Source organism: Barbus barbus (assembly GCF_936440315.1).
Source record: "Barbus barbus genome assembly, chromosome: 50".
Lineage (NCBI taxonomy): Eukaryota > Metazoa > Chordata > Actinopteri > Cypriniformes > Cyprinidae > Barbus > Barbus barbus.
Window position 1 is genome coordinate 11,840,728 of NC_136728.1, and position 22,429 is coordinate 11,863,156.

Below are 22,429 nucleotides of genomic sequence, written 5' to 3' on the forward strand. Positions count from 1 at the left end.
GTGGTACATTTTTTTCTCTAAGAAATGAATCCTTATTCAGCAAGAACACACTACATTACATTTATAAGGTTACAACGGATTTATATTTCAAATAAATAGCTCTTTTGAACATCCTGTTCATGAAATTATCATGATTTCCACAAAAATATTAAACAGCAAAACTGTCTTCAACATTAATAATAAGAAGAAATGTTTCTTGAGCAAGAAAATCAGTATATTGGAATGATTTCTGAAGGATCATGTGACAACTGGCGTAATGCTGCTGAAAATTTTACAGGCTTTACCATCACATGAATAAATTGTTTATTTTAAATTATAATCTTTCATAATATCACTGTTTTTATTTTTGAACAAATGTAGCCTTGGTTTGAAAAACATTTAAAAATATTTCTAACCCTAAACGTTTATTGTACAGACAATATTATTTTTTAAAATGTATCTGTAGGCAAAATATTAGATAGTAAGTAAAGTTTATTTATATAGCACATTTATCTCAGGAAAGCTGGCCAAAGTGCTGATCAGGATCTGAGGGTTAAAACATAAAACAAGCTAGACAAACCATAAAACAATAAAAACATAGATGAAATCAATTAGAATGCCTGGGAGAAAAGAGATGTTTTCAACATCGTTTTAAAAGTTATAATAGAAGCTGCAAGGCAGATGTCCAGTGGGAGTTGATTCTAAAGACGGGGGGCGGCAACTGAAAAAGCTATTGGATAACCATGTCCCCAAGGCAGGCCAATAAAGGTTCGATGGATTTGCCTGCTTTCAATGGTAGGTACAGCTGGATATCATCAGCGTATAAGTGAAATTAAACATTATGCCTCCTAATAATATCTCCCAATGGTCACATACAGTATATATATAAAAATAGTAGACCTAAAATGGATCCTTGAGGTACTCCACAGATAATAGGTGCAATAGATATTTAATTGTTCATGGATGCCATTTTTAAATTTAGATATTTCCCTCAATTTAATAGTTCATACATTATCTTTAAAAACACTATTAACACTATTAAAATTTAATCTTTAGAAAATCTCAAAATGAATATCCATTTATCATATTGTCATTTTAATATACACCATTTATCGGTTACGTATCATAACACAACAATCCCATATAGGCCTAATATACCTAAAAGAATGAACAGTTACAAAATCACGTTTAAAATGAATTAAAACCATTTTACACATATTTCAAAACAATATTAAATTATGAATGCAGAGCAGTAACCTGACAAAATAAAAAGTGGGCATCTTAATCCCAGATTTAGGCATCTTGCGTGGAGAGTAAAACCTTTCCCAAATTAATCTCCTCAAAATAAGATTACCGATTGCTATGATTAAACACAGCCTTAATCAAAGATCAGTTCTAATTATTACTATTACTATTCTGTTATTCAAAATAAAGCCTTTTAAAAATGAGAATGAACCTTTTTTTTTCATTTAAATTAGAATTTGAGATTTTGTTGAAATAAATAATCTCAGTGGCAGAAATAAAGGGAAAATCATTAAAATCACCCCTTGTGCTGTAACTGGCATTGTTCCGGTCTGGAGATGACAACTACGAACTAGCAAATTGGCTAAAACGAAAACGCATCCCCGCTGACCATGAGCCCTGCAGGGTGTTAATTGAAAAACGCAAACAAATGGAGAACCATAGTGATGATGAGGGTTAAAATAAAGGGGTTTATTACTACAGGCTCTCCAAAAGCAGAAGACCAGATATGGAGTGAAAGGTGCGACTTTATTCCTAAATCAATATGGAATTAGCCGCTAATTGACTGGAGATGAGAAGTAATTTCACCATTGTTCGGGGACAAGTCAACAGCACATGGCAATACAATACAGAAGTTGCATTTGTAGCTGCCAATTGTCTGGTTTTGCTGGTCACTTTGCACATAGGAATTCTCGCAAACTAGTTCGTAGCTTCGGCCGTGCACCACCAGAAGTTGCTCCAGACGTCCAACAACACTCTCCTGGTGAATCTGGCCGTTATTGACATCTTGCGATAGTGATAATTTAAAACCGAATGAAAAAGAGTCATATGTAGAGAATCCACTGGATTTGCATCCAACATCTGAGGAACATACCACAACATTTGGGACTGATATAAACACGCCAGAGCTTGCCACTGAAATATCCAGAGAAACCAAAGTCACCTTTATAGATGAACTTTCCAGTGAAGCACTGGAAAAATAGAAGTTATCGGGGAGCCAAACGACCACCAACCTACTTCAGAAGAAAGTTCTTCTCCATCAAATAACGAAGAAAGTACCCACCAAGATGCTGATGGAGAAGTTTAGATCAACCAGTGAGGAGGGTGGTGTGGAACCAAACGTCCAGCAAGATGTTGCTGCAGAAAGTTCTCAGTCATCACTAAAAAGAGAAGATGGTGAGGAAGACCCAAATGACCAAGATAATCCTTCAGAAACATTTCCGCCATCAGCTGCTGAAAAAGATGGCACTGTTGAGTCAAGCACTTCACAAGATACTACTGAAGAAACTTCTCCAACATCAGGAAATGGAGGAGAAGGTGTTGAAGAGCAAAGCGCTTCTCAAGAAACAGCTGCTCCGCAGGAGGACGGGGAGGAGGTGGCGGGTGCAGTCTGTATCTCTCGCCCAAAGAGAACGAGGAAACGCCAAGAAGCGCAAACTGGCCAAACGCTCCGGATACATCATCTTCACCTTCCTCATATTTTGGATCCCGCTGATTGTGACAGTTGTTTTAAATCACTTCTTTTACCAAAACGACAATCTAAAAGTAAGTTTCAAGCAAATATTTTACTGATTTGTAACACAATTTAACATAGGCTACGCTTAAGGAGAAAACTGGTTAAATGCCTCGTTCAACCAGATTGGAAAAAGCATTCACATTTCACACCGCAAATAAATAAAAAATGAAATAAATAATAAAAATTGATTTCAAACTAAAGAATAAAACATATGGTAATAATAGTTTCGTAACATATTACATTTATTTAATGAGATAGCCTATTTAAAAGGAGACTTAAAGTCTCGTGTATGAAGTAGGCTAAATGTAGTATCTTGTTTCAAGAATAGATTAATTTTACATTAATAAAAGCTTTATAAAAATAATAGATTTTAAACATTTGTTTGCAGTGCATTGGCCATATAGGCTAATATTGCCAAGTCTAATGGTTTTCATACAACAGCTAAAGTTACTAATGTCTTGGCATCTGTATTTAATGTGTTTCAGATGGAGGTTTTTCGGGAGCTGGAGATTTTAACAGTGTCTTTGGTCTGCATGACATCCCTCACCAACCCAATCATCTACGCTGCAGTCAACCCTCAGTTCCACACAGAGTTTCACCATCTGAAGACCAAATGGAAAGCGTTCATAGTTGCTATATTAACTTGTGGGGACATCAGAGCTGAGATCCCATTATGCCAAACACTACATCTGATCAGTTTATGTGGTGTTGTCATATACTTTTGGCTACAAATTGAATTAGATGATGATGAATTAGATGCTGTCTATCTTAAGAAATGCATACTGCTAATAGAATGAAACCGATGTTACGAATAATGTTTGTAAACAGCTGCATTTTGGTACCTTTGGAATAGTGTATTCCATTCCATTATATTTTCTAAGACAATCTTAAGCCTTGACCTTTGAAAAAAATAAAAATTGAGCATTTATTTGATTTTATTTCCAGATTATATGACGAAATATTACTTAATTATATGACTAATAACATTCAAAATACATACTTTTTAATCATGTATAATCTGATACAGCAATGAGAAAGAAAAAAAAAATTTGTTTGTCTATTTCATATTAATTGATCAGATTTATCCTAAATTTCATATACAAATATTTAATATTTCAATCAGAAAAAAAGTCTTTATTAAAATAGTTATAGCTCAAATATACTTTTTAGACAGCTGTTTACTCACAAAGTCATATTTTAATATAGACTGTGAGAAACAAACAGGTCAGTGCAACAGATGAAATTGTTCACTGTACAAATAACGTCTTCAAACAGTGGCATCTATATTGAGACTTCAACTGCATGATTTCAAGAACATGAAGCTCAAGTAATGATGAACCATCAGAGACCGTACCAACACATCTAGAAACACACACTTTTTGCAAAATACCCATTATGTTTCACAATAAAATAGCTTTAACTATTAATTCTGTACAATACAAAATACATCATTGTGCGTCATGTTTTTAGTAAAATAATAAATCATATCATCACAAGCAGTCTTTTTTTCTTATACTTGACAAAGTGCCAAATCATGTCCACTTCTTGTTGAACAAAACAGAAAAGAATGGTTATTGACGTACCAAAGGATAAAATGTGATAAATAGTAGTCTAAAACACAAAGTCTAATGTTAATCAGAAACGGTAAACAATGTTTCATAATGTAAATCACACATTGACTGCTTTGAGCTGAAATGTCTTTCTCTCAACAACCAGCAGGAGACGGAGCAAAAAAGTACAATGCCAGCAGGATGAAATACACCACCACCAGAGCAGTACCTGTTCACACAAACACATACAAAACAAAGTGTTTGAACACTTTATAAACATCAGTCAAATCAATCTGATCAATCTATCTATATATCTATCAACAATTTCAAGCTAGCAAGAGGTCCCGATAAAACAAATATTAAATTTAATGCATCCTTGCTTAAAGCTGCAGTCCGCAAGTTTTGCCTCTTTGTTGTTTGTTGTCATCTCTATTTGAAACCTGTAATTGCAGTTATTTGCGCAATTATGTTCTTTACCTGGGTTGTGCACTGGGACGGCTCTTCAGCGTGGATGAATCTAATGTTTTGAGGAGTATGTATGTGTGGCTGTCAGTCACCACACTGTGGAAACTGTACTTCAGATTCAAGCCTACATCTTGGAAGGATGACCCAAATAAGAATTTTCACAGAAAAATGTAATCTGAACAAGTAACAAGTCTGCCACGTTTGTTCTGACTGAGGAAAAAAGCCTTACCATAAATTGCACTACCTATGGTGATTAAATCTAATGATCGCTTAGCTCATATCATGTCAAACTGTGCAAATTATTATTACCATTACACTTTGTTCTCAAATTGTTAATGTTAACAACATCTGGTTTGCTGGACTACGTGTATTTAGTGAGTATTAGCGTGTATGTTTACAGATGTGACGTAATGATGCTCAAATTTCCCGTGAATTCCTACCAGTACCACTCAAATTAGAAAACATTATTATAAGCTTATGCTTCGAATCAGCTAAAGTAAGAAGATAGTTTTGAACACGGGCTTATATATTAGGTACTTGCTTAAAAATGAATTTTGGATCATTTTAAATAAAAAAAAGTTACGGACTGCAGCTTTAACATATATTTGATTAAACTACTGATCCCAAACGTTTGAATAGTGTTGTAGTTTTTGAGCATTTTGTCATGAAGTGTCAGTGCTTGATGACGTAATTTTAGGTAAGGTTACTAACCCCTAGTTTAGATAATATTTAGCTTTTACCTTGAAAATAATCAGACTTTCCATCCATAAAAATATAATTCACAACAATGACACTAAAGATGCTGGCCCACAGGTGCAGGTCGCTGAAGATGAGTACAAAGCCAACATCCTGTCACAGAAAGATTGTAAGGTAAACACATTAATACAGCTGTCACTGAGTATCTGTAGTATGTCTGCATCAAAAAAGGCATATCCAAAACCACTCACATAGAAGATGTTGAATAAAACCAGGATGGGGATCTGAATCATGCACACCTGCACTGCAATGCAGCTTCCAACCTCGAAACTGTGAAAAAATGACAAAATGCGTGTGTTTCAGTAGGAAACACCCGATGAAATAAACCTGTGGTTGAATAAATGAGACAAAAATTGTTGTCCATTATTATGTCCTGATGCCCAAAGTGTTAAAGACAAACCAACCTCAAACTGATTGTATTCTGAAGAGCAAACTGCACTCCATTGACAATTTCTGGGATTTCAGGGACCATGGCCAAAAGAGTCACACCTATGAAATACTGAGATGAAGAGTAGGGTCAGATCATACATTCAGAAATACATTAGTATTGATCTGCACAACTGATTTACTGCATTATCAACCTGAGATATAGATGAGTTGCTGAGAATGGGCTGGATGTGTTCGGTGGTCAGGTCGGCACACGCAGACATCAGCACTGTGGCAACGATGAGAATAAGCAAAGCTCTCCATCGGGACCAGTGCACTGACGCTTCGAGATGACCTGCCATGTGCACACACAAACACACACACACACAAGCTGTGTTTTATTTAATGGTGGCGACCTCAAAATTGACTTCTATTATTCTTAAATGAATCTTATTCTAATCACTACACCCTAACAGACAACTTTGGGCTGATATACATGGAAAAAAGCATTATTTTTGTGATGACCATGTGTCTGTTCAAAGTATGTAACACACTCACCCATTCCATCACCAACATGAATGTCGTAGATGTGTGAATGTGTTTTAAGAGTAAAGATGAGGCCGATGATATAAGAAACGGGCAGTAGAATGGAAATGGTGTACACTAGAGGCCTGAAAAAAAATTACACGTCAACAGCCACGACAAAAATACATTAATTATATTTGATTAATATAAAAAATATTATTAATAATAAAACATAATTATTATATTTACAATTTTTAATAATAAGCCTCTAAAGACAGTTGAGAACTGTGAGTATTGAGTATACAAAATAAAAGTGTTCACACACTGAACTTACTGAATGTGACTGTGAAACAGGCTGTAGCTGTTTTCACTCTAGTGAACCAGAAAGAAAAAACGACTATAGAAATGTGCAGAAAATGGCTTGATGTTTCTCTTTCGTGCGTCATGTTTTCACGTTTACATGATGCTTGTTTGTAATCTCACCAGGTCGTAGTGGCAGTTTTTGCACACGAAGGATCCGCTGCTGTTGGTCCCTGTAGAGTTGGTGCAGTCCTCACACACCAGATTCCCATAGGCTTTGGAGAAGAGCGTAGGGGCAAACACTCCTGCAGACGCCACAGGAGACCATTATGGAGATAAAATAGTCTCAAAATGTACTTATTTACAAAATATGACCCAAATTCAAAAATGAAATGATATAAACAGCATTTGATAAACTCGTAATCTAATTCATGTTCACAAAATGTGATTTGTAAATGCACAACTAAATTTATAAATCTTATTTTCTGAATGTAAATTTGTTGGTGTACTTGCAAATCATATTTGATGAATTTGGATTAGGTTATGAGTTTGTGAATTGCTGTGCAAATATACTATATAAACCTGCTTACACACTTGTGAATTATGTTTTGCATACACAGTAATGCTGAGACTTTATGTGAAATAATGTATTTTCACAATATCTTTGTACCAGTCATTGTATTTGAACATATCATGAATGTTAAATAGTTTACGCATTTATCATTTGTAAGTACAAGCACTTTAAGACTATTTCCGGTCCATAGAAAATAAATAATGATGATCGACTGTAATGCAATCTTTTGGTAATCCATTTCAGAAAATAATGTATTTTCACAAGATTTTGGCATCAGGCATTTTTTTATTAAAATTGAACATTTGTGATTATTAATTAGCTTATGCATTTGTAAATTATATTTTGTAAATGCATTAATTTTAAGAATATTTTAGTTCCATTAAAAATTAATAATGACGATCAACTGTGTGTTTTGGTAATCTGTTTCATTAAATAATGAATTTTCACAATTTATTTCTACCAGGAATTATGCAACACAACATCAAAATCAACTCTATTTGCCTTCTATAATAATCTTTATAATACATCAATTAAATTATGTAAATTATTTAATAAAATAGATTATATTATACTATATAATATTACATTATACATAAAATAAATTCCCACCCTACACTTTCCTACTTAATGAGTTTCACTCAAAGATTGTCACATTATTTAAGTTAAATGTGTTTACAGTGTCCTTTCACATTGTCTTTAATTACTACAGCAGGAGAGAAGCGCAATAACAAGCTAATTTTTGCCACCTCATAGCACATGACGTCTTACCCCCTATTGATATGAAGAGCAGAGAGGAGCTGACCCCTGCTGAGCGACTGTTGAATCTCTGCTCCCTGTGCCTGAACCCTCCGATTATCATACAGATCCCCTGAGAGACACACGCACACAAATATAACGGCCATGCATTGCACACTTGGCAGATTTAAGATCCTCTGTTGTGTAACAGATCTCATACTGGTATGAAGAGGATGCAGCCCAGCAGGGTTCCAGTAAGAGCCGCCTTCACGATCTCCTGCAGGCACTTATTCCCCTGGTGATGACCTCTGAGCAATGCTGTGATGTAAAAGGTCAACTCTGTGATGGAGCCGAACGTAGCGTTCACCACGGCCCCGACAGCAAAGTTACTCTGAGCAGAAATACTGAGAATAGAGATGACAGCATTGTTGCTGTCAAAAGTATTTGTGAGGTTCCGGTGTTGTTCTGGTGTAACTGCTCACCTTGCAATGCCCATGCCGATGTAATACGAGAGAGGAATAATGGAGCTGACTGCTGTGGCAAACTTGACTTCAGAGCTGACAAACTGGTTTGATTTGTCCACGTAACCAATCACTAGTGATACTATAACTAATGGTAAGAGATCTATAGTGACTCCATGTAAGGAAAATGCCAAAAATATGTTTTACAATTATATATTGTAATCACAGAAAAAATGCCACAAATGTAACGTAATGTGAAAGTTTTGTTCTGAGTATCTGAACTGGACCAGTCCACCAGGAAGCCACAAGAAAAAATATTTGAGATAAGTTAATTAAAATAATGCAACTTAATTCCCAGCAATGTACAACTTCAAAAATATGGGATAAGTAAGTTAAGTAAGTTTAAATAAGTACGTTTTAAGAAATTACTAAAAGAGTGATTACAAAATCTTACTGACCCCAAACTTTGGAACATTGTTGTGGATGTAGTATAAAACGTAAACTGGTGACAAATTTCTGAATATCAGTATTAAAAGATTTAGAGGTTTGTAGTATGATGTTGAGGATACTGACAGCAAAAACATTGATTCCATCCACTGTGTATTTATAGTAGTAGAGGTTCACTGCACGGTAGCAGCACAAAATGACTCGGCCTTCATGCTCGTGAGCCTAAAAGAAAAAATCATTTTAAAATCATCAACATTAAAATGTGTGAATTTGCAAATATAATGCATAGTCATAATTTATATTAATTGACAGATGGCAAAACCCCATTGAACTTTATAATCATAGTATAGTGGCACCTCTGTAGCTTGGCTGATGTGAACGTGTTCGGGGGGCATGAGCAGGATGGTATGTAGGGTCTTTGCGCTCATCTTGGCCACAGGGATGGTGAAAACCAGCAGCCAGGAGACCAGACACAATACAGAGTGTGTTACGACCAGCAGAGGGTAACCCACCAACAGCCATGAGTATGTGCTCATACGCCGCTGAAATCAAATGAGCAATTACCGTACAAAAAACTAACAGGAAGAAGACAAAAATGCTAGCCCTAGTGAACCAGGAGGTAATATTCATTACTCCAGTCTTCAGTGTCACATGATCCTTCAGAAATCATTCTAATATACTAATCTTTTATCAAGTACACATCTATATAAAATACGTTTTTACTATTAGTGTCTCACTCTCACTATAATTATATATATTCATACTCCTCACCCAGTAGTGGGCATCCTGTGGACTTCCTGTGGTCTCTTCTATAGTCTCCTCCACAGGTGTGGGCAGCAGGAGAGTAGAGGAAGACTTTCTGTCCTCATCTGCCTCCAGAGTGGCATTATCCTGAAGGATCTTCACACTGTACACTGGCACAGAGACACAGGCCTGAAAACAACAACATCTTGTTCAATATCCTTCCAAACCACAAAGCATCCATGAACAGGCATGTGATTAAAGCAGTATTTGCCAGATTTTCACAGAGCAGGCAAATGTAAAACCAGTTCAAAGGGACATAGTGTGTGTAGAGCTGCCACAAGACTGATGCAAAGATCATTTTTCATATCAGAATTTGGATATGAAAAGAAACACAACCTTTTCGATCAATTTTCCAAATGGCCACATAAAATAGCAGGACAACCTCCAACAGAGTTTTGCTGAAACAAAAAAGTGGCACATTTGTGATCCCGAGAGAGATACTAAACTGTATCAATACTTATTTAGACAAATTCTTACCATAGGGGATACCAAAAACTGTAAGGAACATTAGGAGTCCAACGAAAACATAAACCAGCGAGATCCACCAGCCGAAGAGAAACACGTAGAGAATGTTTCCACAAGTGAACAATGAACGTACTGAAACCCAAGAGTAAAAGAGACTGATATTATTACAGTAAAGGGGAACAAATTAAAGTAATGCCATTTTTCTATTTATTGGATTTTCTTTATTTTTGTACAATAAAACATCACCATTATAATGCAGTACAAGATGATCTAGATTTATGCTTAAAATAAATAAATAATAATAATTTGTTTGATTGCAATATATACAGTACCAACATGAAATAGTTTGAAAAGTTTTGATTCTTTATTAATAACAATTATATGATTAAAAATGTATATTTAATAAATAAATGTAATTAATAATAATAATTAAAATATTATAATACTTCCATTTATGTTATTTCAAAGTTTAACTACTTAATTCTCCACATTTTCAAATAATAGTAATAAAAAATGAGTAGGCGTGTACAAACATTTGACTGATTCTATACATGTACTACAGCAGGAAATGAGATAAGTTTGGTCTAACCTGAGTAGGGTTTAATAACGTTTAGTTCAGAGTATAGCTCCTTCACAATGTCCGACCTGTCCTGAAAGGGACGCTCTGTCACATGACTCTTCCACTTCCTGAATCCGAACTTAAATAAAGAGAACAGAGCAACATCAGCATCAGCAGTAGGCAAAATGAAACTGGACATACGTGCTCAGTGCACATTTACCTTATAATTATTTGCAAGTTTTTGGGCCTCTACTTCATTTTCAGCACTTATGGTGGTCTTGCACGGGTTCTCATCCCATATTTCTTCACCAAAGCTGCATGCTGTTAAGAAGTTGGAAGCAAGGACAAAAAAGGGGTAGTGGCAACAAGCACAGAAAAAAAAACACCCTTGCTTTTATGCAAAGTGCATGGGGTCTCACTTCTCTGTGGGTGTTTTGGTGTGTAGGAGCCACTTGTTTGCAGCAAACAGGAGTGAGTGTGAGCATCGCTGGCTTCTGAGTGAACGTGAGCTACACAAACCCTGTTACAGCATGAACCAGGCTGATGAACCCCATCATGGTCCTCTGGAGAATCTGACGAATGAGATGAAATCACGATTTATTATTAAGCATTTGCATCAATTTAGTGTTATTTCATATATTTTTCAAAATATTTTCATTTGAATTCCTTAGAATCGGCAGCATATATCTGTTAATTGTGGGGGAAAAAACACATTAACATTAATTTAATGCTAAAAAAAAGGTAAATAAAACAATCATAAACATGGTTCAAATATGGCTTCTATGTAATAAATTGAATTTATTATAAATATCTCCAACTGGTTACTGTGTATTAGATACATACACATTGGTTTATTAGTAGTTACATAACTGTCATTTTTAAGTTTAATTTGTGTGAAATATGCATCAAGTGAAGTATAATAGTTTATGTTTAAACTGTAATCCAAACAAATGGAAATATTACATGCAATTACAGAAAATCTTAAACATTAGGCCTTCTTTTTTGTTAAATGTTTTTCTTGTTTGTGCTTTATTTCTTGGATATATATATTATGTAATGCAATTATATGAATGCATTTTTAAGTGTGACAAATATTAAATATAAACGTTAAAATCTACAGTATTTTCAATAACTGCTGTACGCAGAATTTAAATGCATTTTGCAACTCCGTTTGTATTCAGATCTAGCCAAAGATATTACATCTGCCGACAGGAAATTCTTGAATAGTTATTGGGGAAGTGTAGACTGATGCGGTCTCAAAGTTTCAGAACAATTTAACAACAGAAACCGGTCTTGACTGCAAATGCATTAGAAGAAATCATTTAGAGAGATCCTGATTCATTTATATCCAGGATAAATCACAACACACCAAAAAATCCATTAATGTGAAATACAACAGACAGCCATTCATGTCACGGGAATTTATGATCATGTTACATCGATTGTTGCATATCAAAAGTCCGAAGTAATTGGAGCAAAGGTGTAACTGTCTGTTGTAATAAAATAACGCACTGCACTGTTGACAATACAAGCCAGTGAATTATTTTTAGTCCTTCAGTTTACATACAATGGCCTTACTTTGTAGTATTGTTTACCTTGCTTGTCTGAGTCGAGTTTTCTTCTTCGCGGCTCTACATTCGTTGTCATTTCAGCACATTCTCTTCTGTCATTCCACTTCAGTCTCGAATGACACTTCTTCAGTAATCAGCCTCGTGTGATTCAAACGCACTTACGCCGAGCCACCGTGTTGCCAGATCTCGCTAAATATGTAAGCGAACTGGACTGACAAAACAAATCCCAAATAAGACAATTTCCCCACTAAAAAAGGTACAATAAGTCACTCTTGTTGGCGATTTTCAGAACACTCTTACACGATCTGAATGCGTCCTACTTTTTTATGGTATGGAGTCAAATAAACCTAAAAAACGCAATATTAAGTCGCTTAAAATAAGCGGACATGGCAACCACGTAAGGCTAATGGGAAATGTAGTTCTGAAACTCACTCTATGAACGTTTTCATTCAAAGCAAATTTTAAGTCTTCACAACTCAAATTCAATAAACAAAGGTTATTAAAATGTAAATATTTATTTTGAGTTACTTTCACAAACCTGGCATAAAAGCCAGAAAGCATTCCAAAATGAAATCATAGCATATATTAACCACTGTTTTATAATTGCCTTATAACATAAAACAGTATTTCTTAAATAATGCATCGCTGGCCATGTCGATATCATCATCAAGCATCAGAAAACAGTCACAGTACAATCAATGCACACATTCTGTAAAAATAAGGTTCCTGGGTAATTACTACATAAGCATAACCTGAATAACTTTTTTAGTAGTAAACTTCACTTGTATTATGCAGCACTGAAGAAACACTTATTTTTCAAAGCCTTTCACATGTCTAAACCCATGCAGAGATGTTATAAGAGTCCTTTCCACCACTAGTCTGGATATCCAAAGCACTTAGTGTGGTCAGAAAAAATATCTGCACTCACTTGGCAAGAAAATGTTTGGCAGTGGAGATGTTCTCAAAGGTTCTCAAACAAGGTCAGTGGTGTTCACAAATGTCTGAACAAAAATCGCTCAAAACACCTGAGGGGGTCATTTCTTGTCCACTTTCCAACATTTTGAGAGGATACCAATGACCTACCAAGTGGACCACCTGCTACCAGTAGATATAAACACTGTTCCAGCAAGGATTTAAAGCTACAGTAGGTTGTTAGTGCAGAGCGCTAATGTTTAAGTAGGTAAACAAGCTTCTACACATTGAAGAACAGGTATATTTGGTAAAAAAATGTTCTGTAAGAGGTTATGTGAGGAGTCTGGCCACCTGTGACTTCACCTCCTCATCTGGATGGGACAGCAGCAGGGGCAGTTTACGGTGCAGCTGAGAGGAGCTGTCCAGCAGAACACAGTACAGAGAGTCCTGCCTCCTCCTCAGAGCTTCAGCCACCTGTGCAGAGGGTCTCCACGCACGCAGATTCCCCGCAAAAAATAACAGGCGGAGAAGAACAGATGTGCTTGTGCAGCCGTCAAACAACACAATCAGGGACGCTGGAGCCTGTGAATAGATTTACAAGTAAATGGAGGAGTTTGTGTCAATATATAACAGCTCTTTAAACTAAGAGAAGAAATAAATTAGGGCTGCACGATGAATCAAAATATAACCAGAACCACAACATGGCTTTGTGTGATTATCAAATAATAAATATATTCTTTTTCAGAGCGCTAGCTGGAGTTTACCACCAAAATAAATCAAATTAAGATATAATTTGTAAGGCTTCACAATTTTTTTTATATCAGCATATAAAAATTGTGTATCAGAATAAAATAAAATAATAAAATAATTTCACAGTGAAACATTACAATATATTATTACTACAATAATAATACAATATAATACTTAATTAAAATGTTAAAATAATATTTTATTTTACTTTATTTTCATGTTGACAATTATTATTAAATAAAATGATAGACATAAAATATTACTAATAACAAATGTTACTTTAAATAGAATAATAGACTAAATAAGAAACATTACTATTACAATGTTTTAATGTGAAATACAGCAAATTAGTATTTAGGAGAATATAATAAAACATAATATATATAATTTATTTTATTTTCATGTTGATATACAAATTCATTAAAATCTGGACAAATTGTAAAGCCCTACAAACAAGCACAGCACACCCTTTTTTATAAATAATCATTTTAAACTTCAAATGCAATTTTTATCTGAAGAAAAAGTCACAATAATATTCTTTCCCCAAATCAAATTGTGCAGCCCTTTAAAATTGAAGAAATTAAGACATATTAACACATAATTTGTAGGGCTTCACAACTTGGTAAAAAATGTGTATATCACCACATAAATAAATTAAAATTATGATTATCAGCATTTTTACATTTTCCTAAATACTAATTTCTAATACTAATAAATTTAAATTTTTGTTTTATTCACAGGAAAATACTGTAATAGTAATATTTTTATTTAATTAATTATTGTATTTAATCATAACTGTAACTGTATAATAATATTAATAATAATAATAAAAAAAGAGTAATAATATTAGTTATAATTTTATTTTACCGTCATGCTGACATACCAATTTTTGGCCAAATTATGAAGCCCTACAAACAAGCACAGCATTTTATTTAATAATCATGTTTTAAATAGTAACTGCAATTTCTATTTGAAGAAATATTACAATAATATTTATTCCTCAAATCGTGTAGCACTAAACTAAATCATGACCACAGAGTGGCCTTAAAATAGACATAAGCATCAACAGCAGGCAATGAGAAAAACTAGGACAGCTAGCAACCAAGGCGATTATTTATAGATGTATCTATTTATAATCATATTGTGTTGGTATGACAGAATAGTCACCGAAACCATCTGCACTGGATCTCACTTACAAAACAGTGAAAGCATTACAGCAGAAACCATAAAAGACATGCTAGTTCACCTGAGCTTGCACAATATCATCCATCAGATCTGGATTGGAGGACAGATTTACTAGGACCTTTAGGACTTGGATCTGCAGGAACAGATCAAATCTTCAATATATCTGATTGTGTAAACATATCAAATCAAAATGTTACTCGAAAATCACCTGTAGGACTTCATTGCTCACTACGAGTAGCGATAGGAGGAGGGTAATAGAATTCTTCATCAGATGCTGGTGATTATCAGTGACTGACAGATTAGTGAGTAATCTGAGCGCTGCCAGCTGAAGGTCAGAGTTCATCGGTGACATCTCAATCATCTGCATCACTGACGGGACATATATCTGACCAACAACAACAGAAACCTTAGAGTAAGCATATTTATCCATGGGAGAGCGAATGAAAAACACATTCAAAATGGTGCCATTTTAGTATTATTTATATATTATTATAGTATTTATTAATATTCTGAATTAGCGTTTTTTAACATTTCTAATTTTCATTCAACGTTTTTAAATTGAAGTTAATATTTAAACCTTATTTTATTTCAAGTACTGGTCAGAGAGCTCTCAGAATTCATCAAAAAATATCTTAATTTGTGTTCCGAAGATGAACGGAGGTCTTACGGGTTTGAAACGACATGAGGGTGAGACCTTTTTGGGTGAACTATCCCTTTAAGTTAACAACACTAATCTGAAACCAGGGTATTATAGTGAATTAAAACTAAAACCATAATAAAAATAATTTTTGTTACTTGAAATGAAATAAATATTAACTGAAATAAAATAAAATATAAAAAAATAACTTATTTTAAGGTAGTTCTCAAGGCAATATATCTCATTTGTTTAGTTTAACTTGAAGTGCTAAAATAATAAACTCAATAACTCATTTATTAATAAACAAAAAAAATAAAACAATCTAAAAAGTAAATAACACAATTGTCACGTATCCTGTGGGTGTGCCCTGGTTGGCCACCAGGTGTACACACTGAGACAATTAGGGAATAACAAGGAGGGCGGGGTCAAACAATCAACCGGGGAACACATGGAACAATCACAACACAACCCCATGTGCTCAGACAAGACAGTGACATCTGGTGGCCAACCAGGGCACACCCACAGGATACGTGACAACAATACCTTCAGCTGCTCTTGATTGCGGACATTCATGCTTAAGTTGTTCAGAGCATTTAGAGTCTGAACACGAATCTCAGGTGAAGGGTCTGAGAGGAAGCCTGCTATGATGTGAAGACCTCCGAACTCTCGCAGAAGATCCTAAAGAAGAAAAGCCAAACATTATTTCAAATATGATGCCTCATTTGCATCTGTTTACTCTTCTTCAAGTCAAAATGTATTAAAGTAAGTCTAGAAGACAGAACATCAGACCTGGTTTACTGTGAAGGCAGCAGCATTTCCTAACGTTACGAGAACTTTCCTCCGCTCTTCTGGGTTTGGGCTGCTCTGCAGAAGAGAGAGAAGCATACTTAGATGTCGAGGCTCCAGGCTGGCAGCAGATTTTGAGAAAATATCACCTTATGAGAAGACAAAAACACAAAGGAAGGTTTGTATGAAGGAGACATCTACTTCTGCGTCTAAATCAAGAAAATAAGACAATAAAATGAGTTGATACACTGCACTGCACTGCAAAACAAACCCTTCAAACGTACACAGAGCTGTAAGTTAGCAAGACTTTATATAACACATCCAACCATTTCAATGTCACTTACTAGATTCAGTGTCCGCAGAAGGATCACTCTTACTGACAACTTTAAATCCGGACACTTTGGCCATCAAGCTCCCAGGCTGAATAGTCACAGACTTTTTTCTGTTTACTCCAGCATCTCCTGCGCGACCAAATACTAGTTTATAAATGCCATATGAGGCTCCGGCTCCTGCTACAATCCCCAGCAGAGCCTTCATGCTGCCGAGGCGGGGTAGGACACTGTCGTCTCCCATTCTGCGATAGGCGCAGATTTCATAGATACACGTTAACACATGGTCCTTGTCCGGCAGGATAAATACAGATACAAATAGCTCCTGATCATCATCACAAGCATATATCTATGATCACAAGTGTTTCCTCTGCACGTTGCCGCCGCCTATTGCATCAATGGACGACCAAAACGTTTCGCCGAGTTAATTGTTCCGTTGAGCGTTCATGAACGATTTGGTGTTTTTGAACAAATTACATTTCTATAATTATTGAATAAATAAAAATGTGAATATTATTTGTTTATTTAAAATCTACCCATCTATCCATAAACACACAGTCTATAGCTACACACAGCTTACTGTGTATTTTGCTATTAATTCTGATATAATATTATCCTGACCAGACACATGAGTAGGTTATCAAGTGTAAATATCGACAGAAGCTGCAGGTGTATCACATTTTTGTTGCATTGACTCCAGGAAATCATTCAACTAGCACTTCACCTGGAGCTAGATATTGTTTTTATGATGACTTCTTTGCACGATTCAGATCCAATAATACGAGACTACATGATTAAACATTCACTTCCTCAGATTTGGGTGAATTTCATAACATCTAATTAGGCTACTTCATGAAATATCCATTTAAGGAGATATGTAACTGCAAGTATATTGTGCATAAACTATTGTAAATGTTTTAAAATTTAGAGGATTTTTAGATTTAGATGAATTAATGCTACATTTTAAAGATTTATTATTTATTTTGCATTTAAACCAGGCTTTACTTGCTGGGTTATGCATCTCATGCCCTGAAGATCCTTTGCACTTTATAGAGGAGAAGATCCTATCTATCCTTGAAGATCATGATTTTGAGATCTGCTGGTATGTGTGCTTCCGTTAAATTTTTTGACATGGCTCTCTAATGTAAAATCTAGCAGTAAACGTAGTTTTAATACAGTAAATAGCATCTCTAAAATGTAAATTGTTTCTGAATTCAGGCACACATTTATTGACAAATACAAATAGATCTCCTCATTGGCAGGAGGCATTGTGTATGATATATTTGGAAACCCAGAAGACAGCTTGGTAAAACTCTCATTCAGAGTGAATTAGGGTTGTTTCATCAAACCTCCATCTGCTAAAACGCAGCCTGCATGTAATTCAAAGCTGGAATATTTAGAAAATCCAGCTATTCTATTTATTTAAACACTTTTGTTTTCTATTAATATTCTAACATATAAAGGCATTATATATATTTAATCCAACTTGTGCGGTTGCACACTGGTGCAGGAGTCGAGTTTTAGACGCATCAGTAAATTTACTTTAATCAACTTCAAAAATTCCTACATCTTTGATGTAATCAAAAATATGATAAGGATCTTGCTTGTGTTTTTTTTTTTTGTTAAAGGTCAATGCAGAAATCTTCAAGAACTCAATCTCAGTGAATGCCCACATCTTAATGCAAGTAGAATACAAACACACTGTGTTTAAGTTTTACTGCTTTTGTTTTTAAAAGAAAATCAACCTAACATTGTGTTTGTAAACACAATGACAGGATGAAAATATGAAGATGATTTTAGAGGGATGGTGCTCTCTCCTCAATCTTAATCTGGCCTTCATATTTCTAATGCCATAAGAGTCCTGTCAAGGTACAAACTTCTTACGTTTCTCAGTTCCTCATACTGTACACAACCATAATGAGAGAAATACTATATTTTTATGATGCTTTTGGCATTGATTGTTGTTGTAAAGATGCTGTCTAACGCTGCGGTCTCTGAGTCTGGCATACTCCACAAGTTTCTCTGATAAAGGCCTGCAGTATCTGACCACAAGAAAAGGCTGCCACAGACTCAATTATCTGGACCTCTCTGGATGTTCTCAGGTGTTGACATGTATAGCATATGAAAACTAGCAATATTAGCTAATATTTTATCTAATGTGTAGGTGAATATATTAATATATAGTAAAATAGTACTTCTATAGCCACAAAATGGTAGTAGATACTGTACCAGGTACTCTGTTGGTGCTCAGATTAAGGATTGCTAAAATGATTTGCATTAAATGTGACCGTTTTATTTTCTGCTGTATGTTGCTGAGGCTTGCAGTTCACTTCAACAGATTGTGTTAGACAATCTACCCACCCTGACTGACATCTGTGTGCAGGTATATGTGTTATTATATGTATTATGTACATTAACATCTATCAGACACTAAGTTTAAACTAAATATCTTAACTGACGCTATATTTTGTTTTTCCAGATGACAGACACAGCAGTGAAGTACCTGACAAGAGTTGGTTACTTCCTGAGGGAGCTGGATGTGAGTGGCTGTCCTCTCCTGACTGACTGCACGCCTTCCTTTCTACTGTGTAGCTGTCCTCAGCTGCGGTCCATCAGCATGCTCTACTGCAAGAACATCTCCAAGTATGATTCAGTGTTTGCCCTACACTTACTAATGATGTCCTTGACCTGAATAAATTAGTGCCAACACAAATACACTAACTAGTACAGTGCATATTTATATTCATGTTGGAGATATTGTAGATATAGTTGATATAGTGTTGATTTGTACTTGTCTCTTCTCAGACAGGCCACTCTGAAACTGCAGCACTGTGTGAAACACTGGAAACACAGTAACGATGACACCCCCTACAGTCTGGACTAACTACTACAGCTCAACCAGATCTGGACCAACTAGAGAAACAAAGACAGGAGGATGAGGACATTACAAACTGACATTACCTACACTGTGGAAAATATTTACATATTATGTAATTTATCGGATTTCAAAAGAAATCACTTTTTAACCTTTTTTGCATACAAGTATGAATCTTTAGTTACAAAATATTGAAAAGTATATTTTTCAATATTATAGCTCTGAGGGGGCTGACAAAAATGTTCAGAATTACTTTACCAAACCAAAGTTTTGTCAAGTTTTTGGCATTGAAATCTTTTTGGCATTGGCTATGAAAGAGGAAATGTTTAATTAGAATGGAAATTCATGTAAACTAGAAAATATAGGAAGCTTCATATATAGAAATGGACTGGAACTATGACATATAACTATAACCCAATTTCACAAGAAATGAAAAATAAGGCATCAGTTTGAAATACCAAACTTTGTAATCAGGATTGAATGCTGTATTATTTTGTACTCTTTTACTATTGTTTGGGTATTTTTTATATGACTGGATACTAAGAAATACTGGATACTGTGCAACATTTATTTTAATTAAATATGTATATTACATTTTCAAATTGAATCACAAAATAAAAATAAAACAGGTAAAAAAAAAACAATGTGCATGGTAAAAGTTTCAGATGAGCTGGCATTGTTTGAACTTTGTTGCTGTGAGGAGGTGGAATTGCCCATTGCTTTGTATAGCAAAGATGTAGTTGTCTGTTTTTAATTTTTCTTTTAATATTTAATTTGAAGTATAAAGCATGTCATCTGCATTTTTGTAATTTGTGTAAATTAGGAGTTGAATTTTGGGCTAGCTTCTGATTAGATTAACCAGTATGAAAATATAATTCTGTCTCCATCAGAATTGACACACAGAGCTATTCAAATACTGTGAAACAATAAAAAGATCTTGTGATATCTTTGTATGCTCTTCTGGTGAGTTTGAGCACTATGTACACAACTGATGTGATCTGAACTGAAACGCTTGCTGTAGGTTATCAGTTGCTTATTTAAAAATAGTTTTAACTGAATATACTACTGAAGATTTGAGTGTATAGGCACTGAAGAGACTTCAGTTTTTATCAAATATTTTCCTTACTAGTGAAAGTTGTTTGTTTTCATTCACATTCAAACTTTGCATGGCGTATTGTTAGTTTTTGGTTGTCCTGTAGGATAATTTTCTACACGTTGATCATGAAAAATGACCAAAACTAACTATCTATCTATCTATCTATCTATCTATCTATCTATCTATCTATCTATCTATCTATCTATCTATCTATCTATCTATCTATCTATCTATCTATCTATCTATCTATCTATCTATCTATCTATCTATCTATCTATCTATACTTAGTAAAATATAGGGTGTTCTGGGTGTTTGGCCAGTGCAAAGTCTTTTGCTTTTGAGGAAATAACTGCTGGTTTTTGTAGTCTTTTTGAGCCTTTGGAGTTTGTTCTTGTTTTGTTTTCAATATTCGTACACATTGAAATCAAACCAAAATTCAGTCATTCTTGAGAAGTGGGACAAAACCCGGTGCAAAATTGAAAAAATAAGACCTTGTACTCAGACAAATGAAACTACATTTATATATCTCATATGTACTAAGTTACTGAGCTATGCTTTGATACAACCATCCAACTTTTCACTTATTTTAACAAAATGTGCTTTTTACCTTGGATTGTGTAATATCATTTCAAATTTATCTTTAACAGCATTCAAGTTGTTTTTAACATTTCAAAACACATTCTCATGTTAGCAGACAGATTACACTATCACATGTGACCAACAACTCCTCAACAAATATAAAATATCATAATCAAAAATGATCAAAATATTCATCTGACGGAGGTGATGAAAACCTGAATTTGTAGTCATTTTATCTATCAAATACATTGAATCGATTAATTACTGTATTAAAGCAAACACAACAAACAGTATGTTATTGTTTATAAAGCTATTATTCAAGAGTCAGATTTAAGTATTTTGATATGTGACCCTGGACCACAAAACCAGTCAAGTTGTTGGGATATATTTGTAGCAATAGCCAAAAATGTATTGTATGGGTCAAAATTATCGATTTTTCTTTTATGCCAAAAATCATTAGGATATTAATTAAAGATCATGTTCCATGAAGATATTTTGTTAATTTCTTACCGTAAATATATCAAAACCTCATTTTTGATTAGTAATATGCATTGCAAAGATCATCATTTGGACATTGGCGATTTTCTCAGTATTTAGATTTTTTTGCACCCTCAGATTCCAGATTTTCAAATATAGTTATATCTCAGCCAAATATTGTCCAATCCTAACAAACCATACATCATTGGAAAGCTTATTTATTTATTTTCAGCAATCTCAATTTCGATAAATTGACACTTAAGACTGGTTTTGTGGCCCAGGGTCACAAATATTATTGGAACACAAAATCTGACGGTGGTGACATCTGACAGTGTTGGCAAATTTGGCATTTCTTTCACAAAACAAATGGGAGTTCATGTAGTAGCCATTTTGTTTTTTTCTGCTGATGCTAGATGCTAACAGAACCTGCTTCAGGAGAATAAAATGATATAAATATTTCAAATAATTTCTTCAGAAATTGGAAGATG

General features: G+C 34.6%; 3 protein-coding genes across 3 annotated transcripts; 1 reads left to right on the forward strand and 2 right to left on the reverse strand.

Annotated features, from left to right (window-relative positions):
• Positions 1-1,550: 1,550 nt before the first annotated feature.
• Positions 1,551-4,237, forward strand: LOC306868500 (uncharacterized protein). Its single transcript, XM_079414700.1, has 2 exons — positions 1,551-2,766; positions 3,223-4,237. Exons 1-2 carry the CDS (start codon positions 2,395-2,397, stop codon positions 3,532-3,534), a joined length of 684 nt encoding a protein of 227 aa, XP_079270826.1. The 5' UTR covers positions 1,551-2,394; the 3' UTR covers positions 3,535-4,237.
• LOC306868499 (uncharacterized protein) lies at positions 3,643-12,465 on the reverse strand. Its single transcript, XM_079414699.1, has 20 exons — positions 12,340-12,465; positions 11,164-11,316; positions 10,965-11,065; positions 10,775-10,883; positions 10,198-10,317; positions 10,057-10,118; positions 9,688-9,849; positions 9,273-9,458; positions 9,039-9,138; positions 8,491-8,632; positions 8,229-8,412; positions 8,042-8,141; positions 6,883-7,004; positions 6,734-6,771; positions 6,433-6,545; positions 6,090-6,229; positions 5,913-6,007; positions 5,700-5,778; positions 5,493-5,601; positions 3,643-4,516 (listed from the first exon to the last, which is right to left on the reverse strand). Exons 1-20 carry the CDS (start codon positions 12,389-12,391, stop codon positions 4,443-4,445), a joined length of 2,241 nt encoding a protein of 746 aa, XP_079270825.1. The 5' UTR covers positions 12,392-12,465; the 3' UTR covers positions 3,643-4,442.
• Positions 12,466-12,811: 346 nt separating this feature from the next.
• On the reverse strand, positions 12,812-17,318 carry LOC306868205 (armadillo repeat-containing protein 10-like). The gene is made up of 6 exons (XM_079414286.1): positions 16,930-17,318; positions 16,589-16,734; positions 16,343-16,477; positions 15,371-15,547; positions 15,224-15,295; positions 12,812-13,809 (listed from the first exon to the last, which is right to left on the reverse strand). Exons 1-6 carry the CDS (start codon positions 17,156-17,158, stop codon positions 13,558-13,560), a joined length of 1,011 nt encoding a protein of 336 aa, XP_079270412.1. The 5' UTR covers positions 17,159-17,318; the 3' UTR covers positions 12,812-13,557.
• Positions 17,319-22,429: the final 5,111 nt, after the last annotated feature.

What these genes read in the sequence shown, in the direction of transcription:
- LOC306868500 (XM_079414700.1), top strand. Translation starts at nt 2,395, where the DNA reads ATGGTGAGGAAGACCCAAATGACCAAGATAATCCTTCAGAAACATTTC. An exon ending in ACCAAAACGACAATCTAAAA is followed by an intron (nt 2,767 to 3,222) that starts GTAAGTTTCAAG and finishes AATGTGTTTCAG; the next exon opens with ATGGAGGTTTTTCGGGAGCT.
- LOC306868499 (XM_079414699.1), bottom strand. Translation starts at nt 12,391, where the DNA reads ATGACAACGAATGTAGAGCCGCGAAGAAGAAAACTCGACTCAGACAAG. An exon ending in ACATCAGCCAAGCTACAGAG is followed by an intron (nt 9,139 to 9,272) that starts GTGCCACTATAC and finishes TTTTTCTTTTAG; the next exon opens with GCTCACGAGCATGAAGGCCG. An exon ending in AATCAATGTTTTTGCTGTCA is followed by an intron (nt 8,633 to 9,038) that starts GTATCCTCAACA and finishes GAGTCACTATAG; the next exon opens with ATCTCTTACCATTAGTTATA.
- LOC306868205 (XM_079414286.1), bottom strand. Translation starts at nt 17,158, where the DNA reads ATGGGAGACGACAGTGTCCTACCCCGCCTCGGCAGCATGAAGGCTCTG. An exon ending in CTGCCTTCACAGTAAACCAG is followed by an intron (nt 16,478 to 16,588) that starts GTCTGATGTTCT and finishes TTTCTTCTTTAG; the next exon opens with GATCTTCTGCGAGAGTTCGG. An exon ending in ATGATATTGTGCAAGCTCAG is followed by an intron (nt 13,810 to 15,223) that starts GTGAACTAGCAT and finishes ATCTATTCACAG; the next exon opens with GCTCCAGCGTCCCTGATTGT.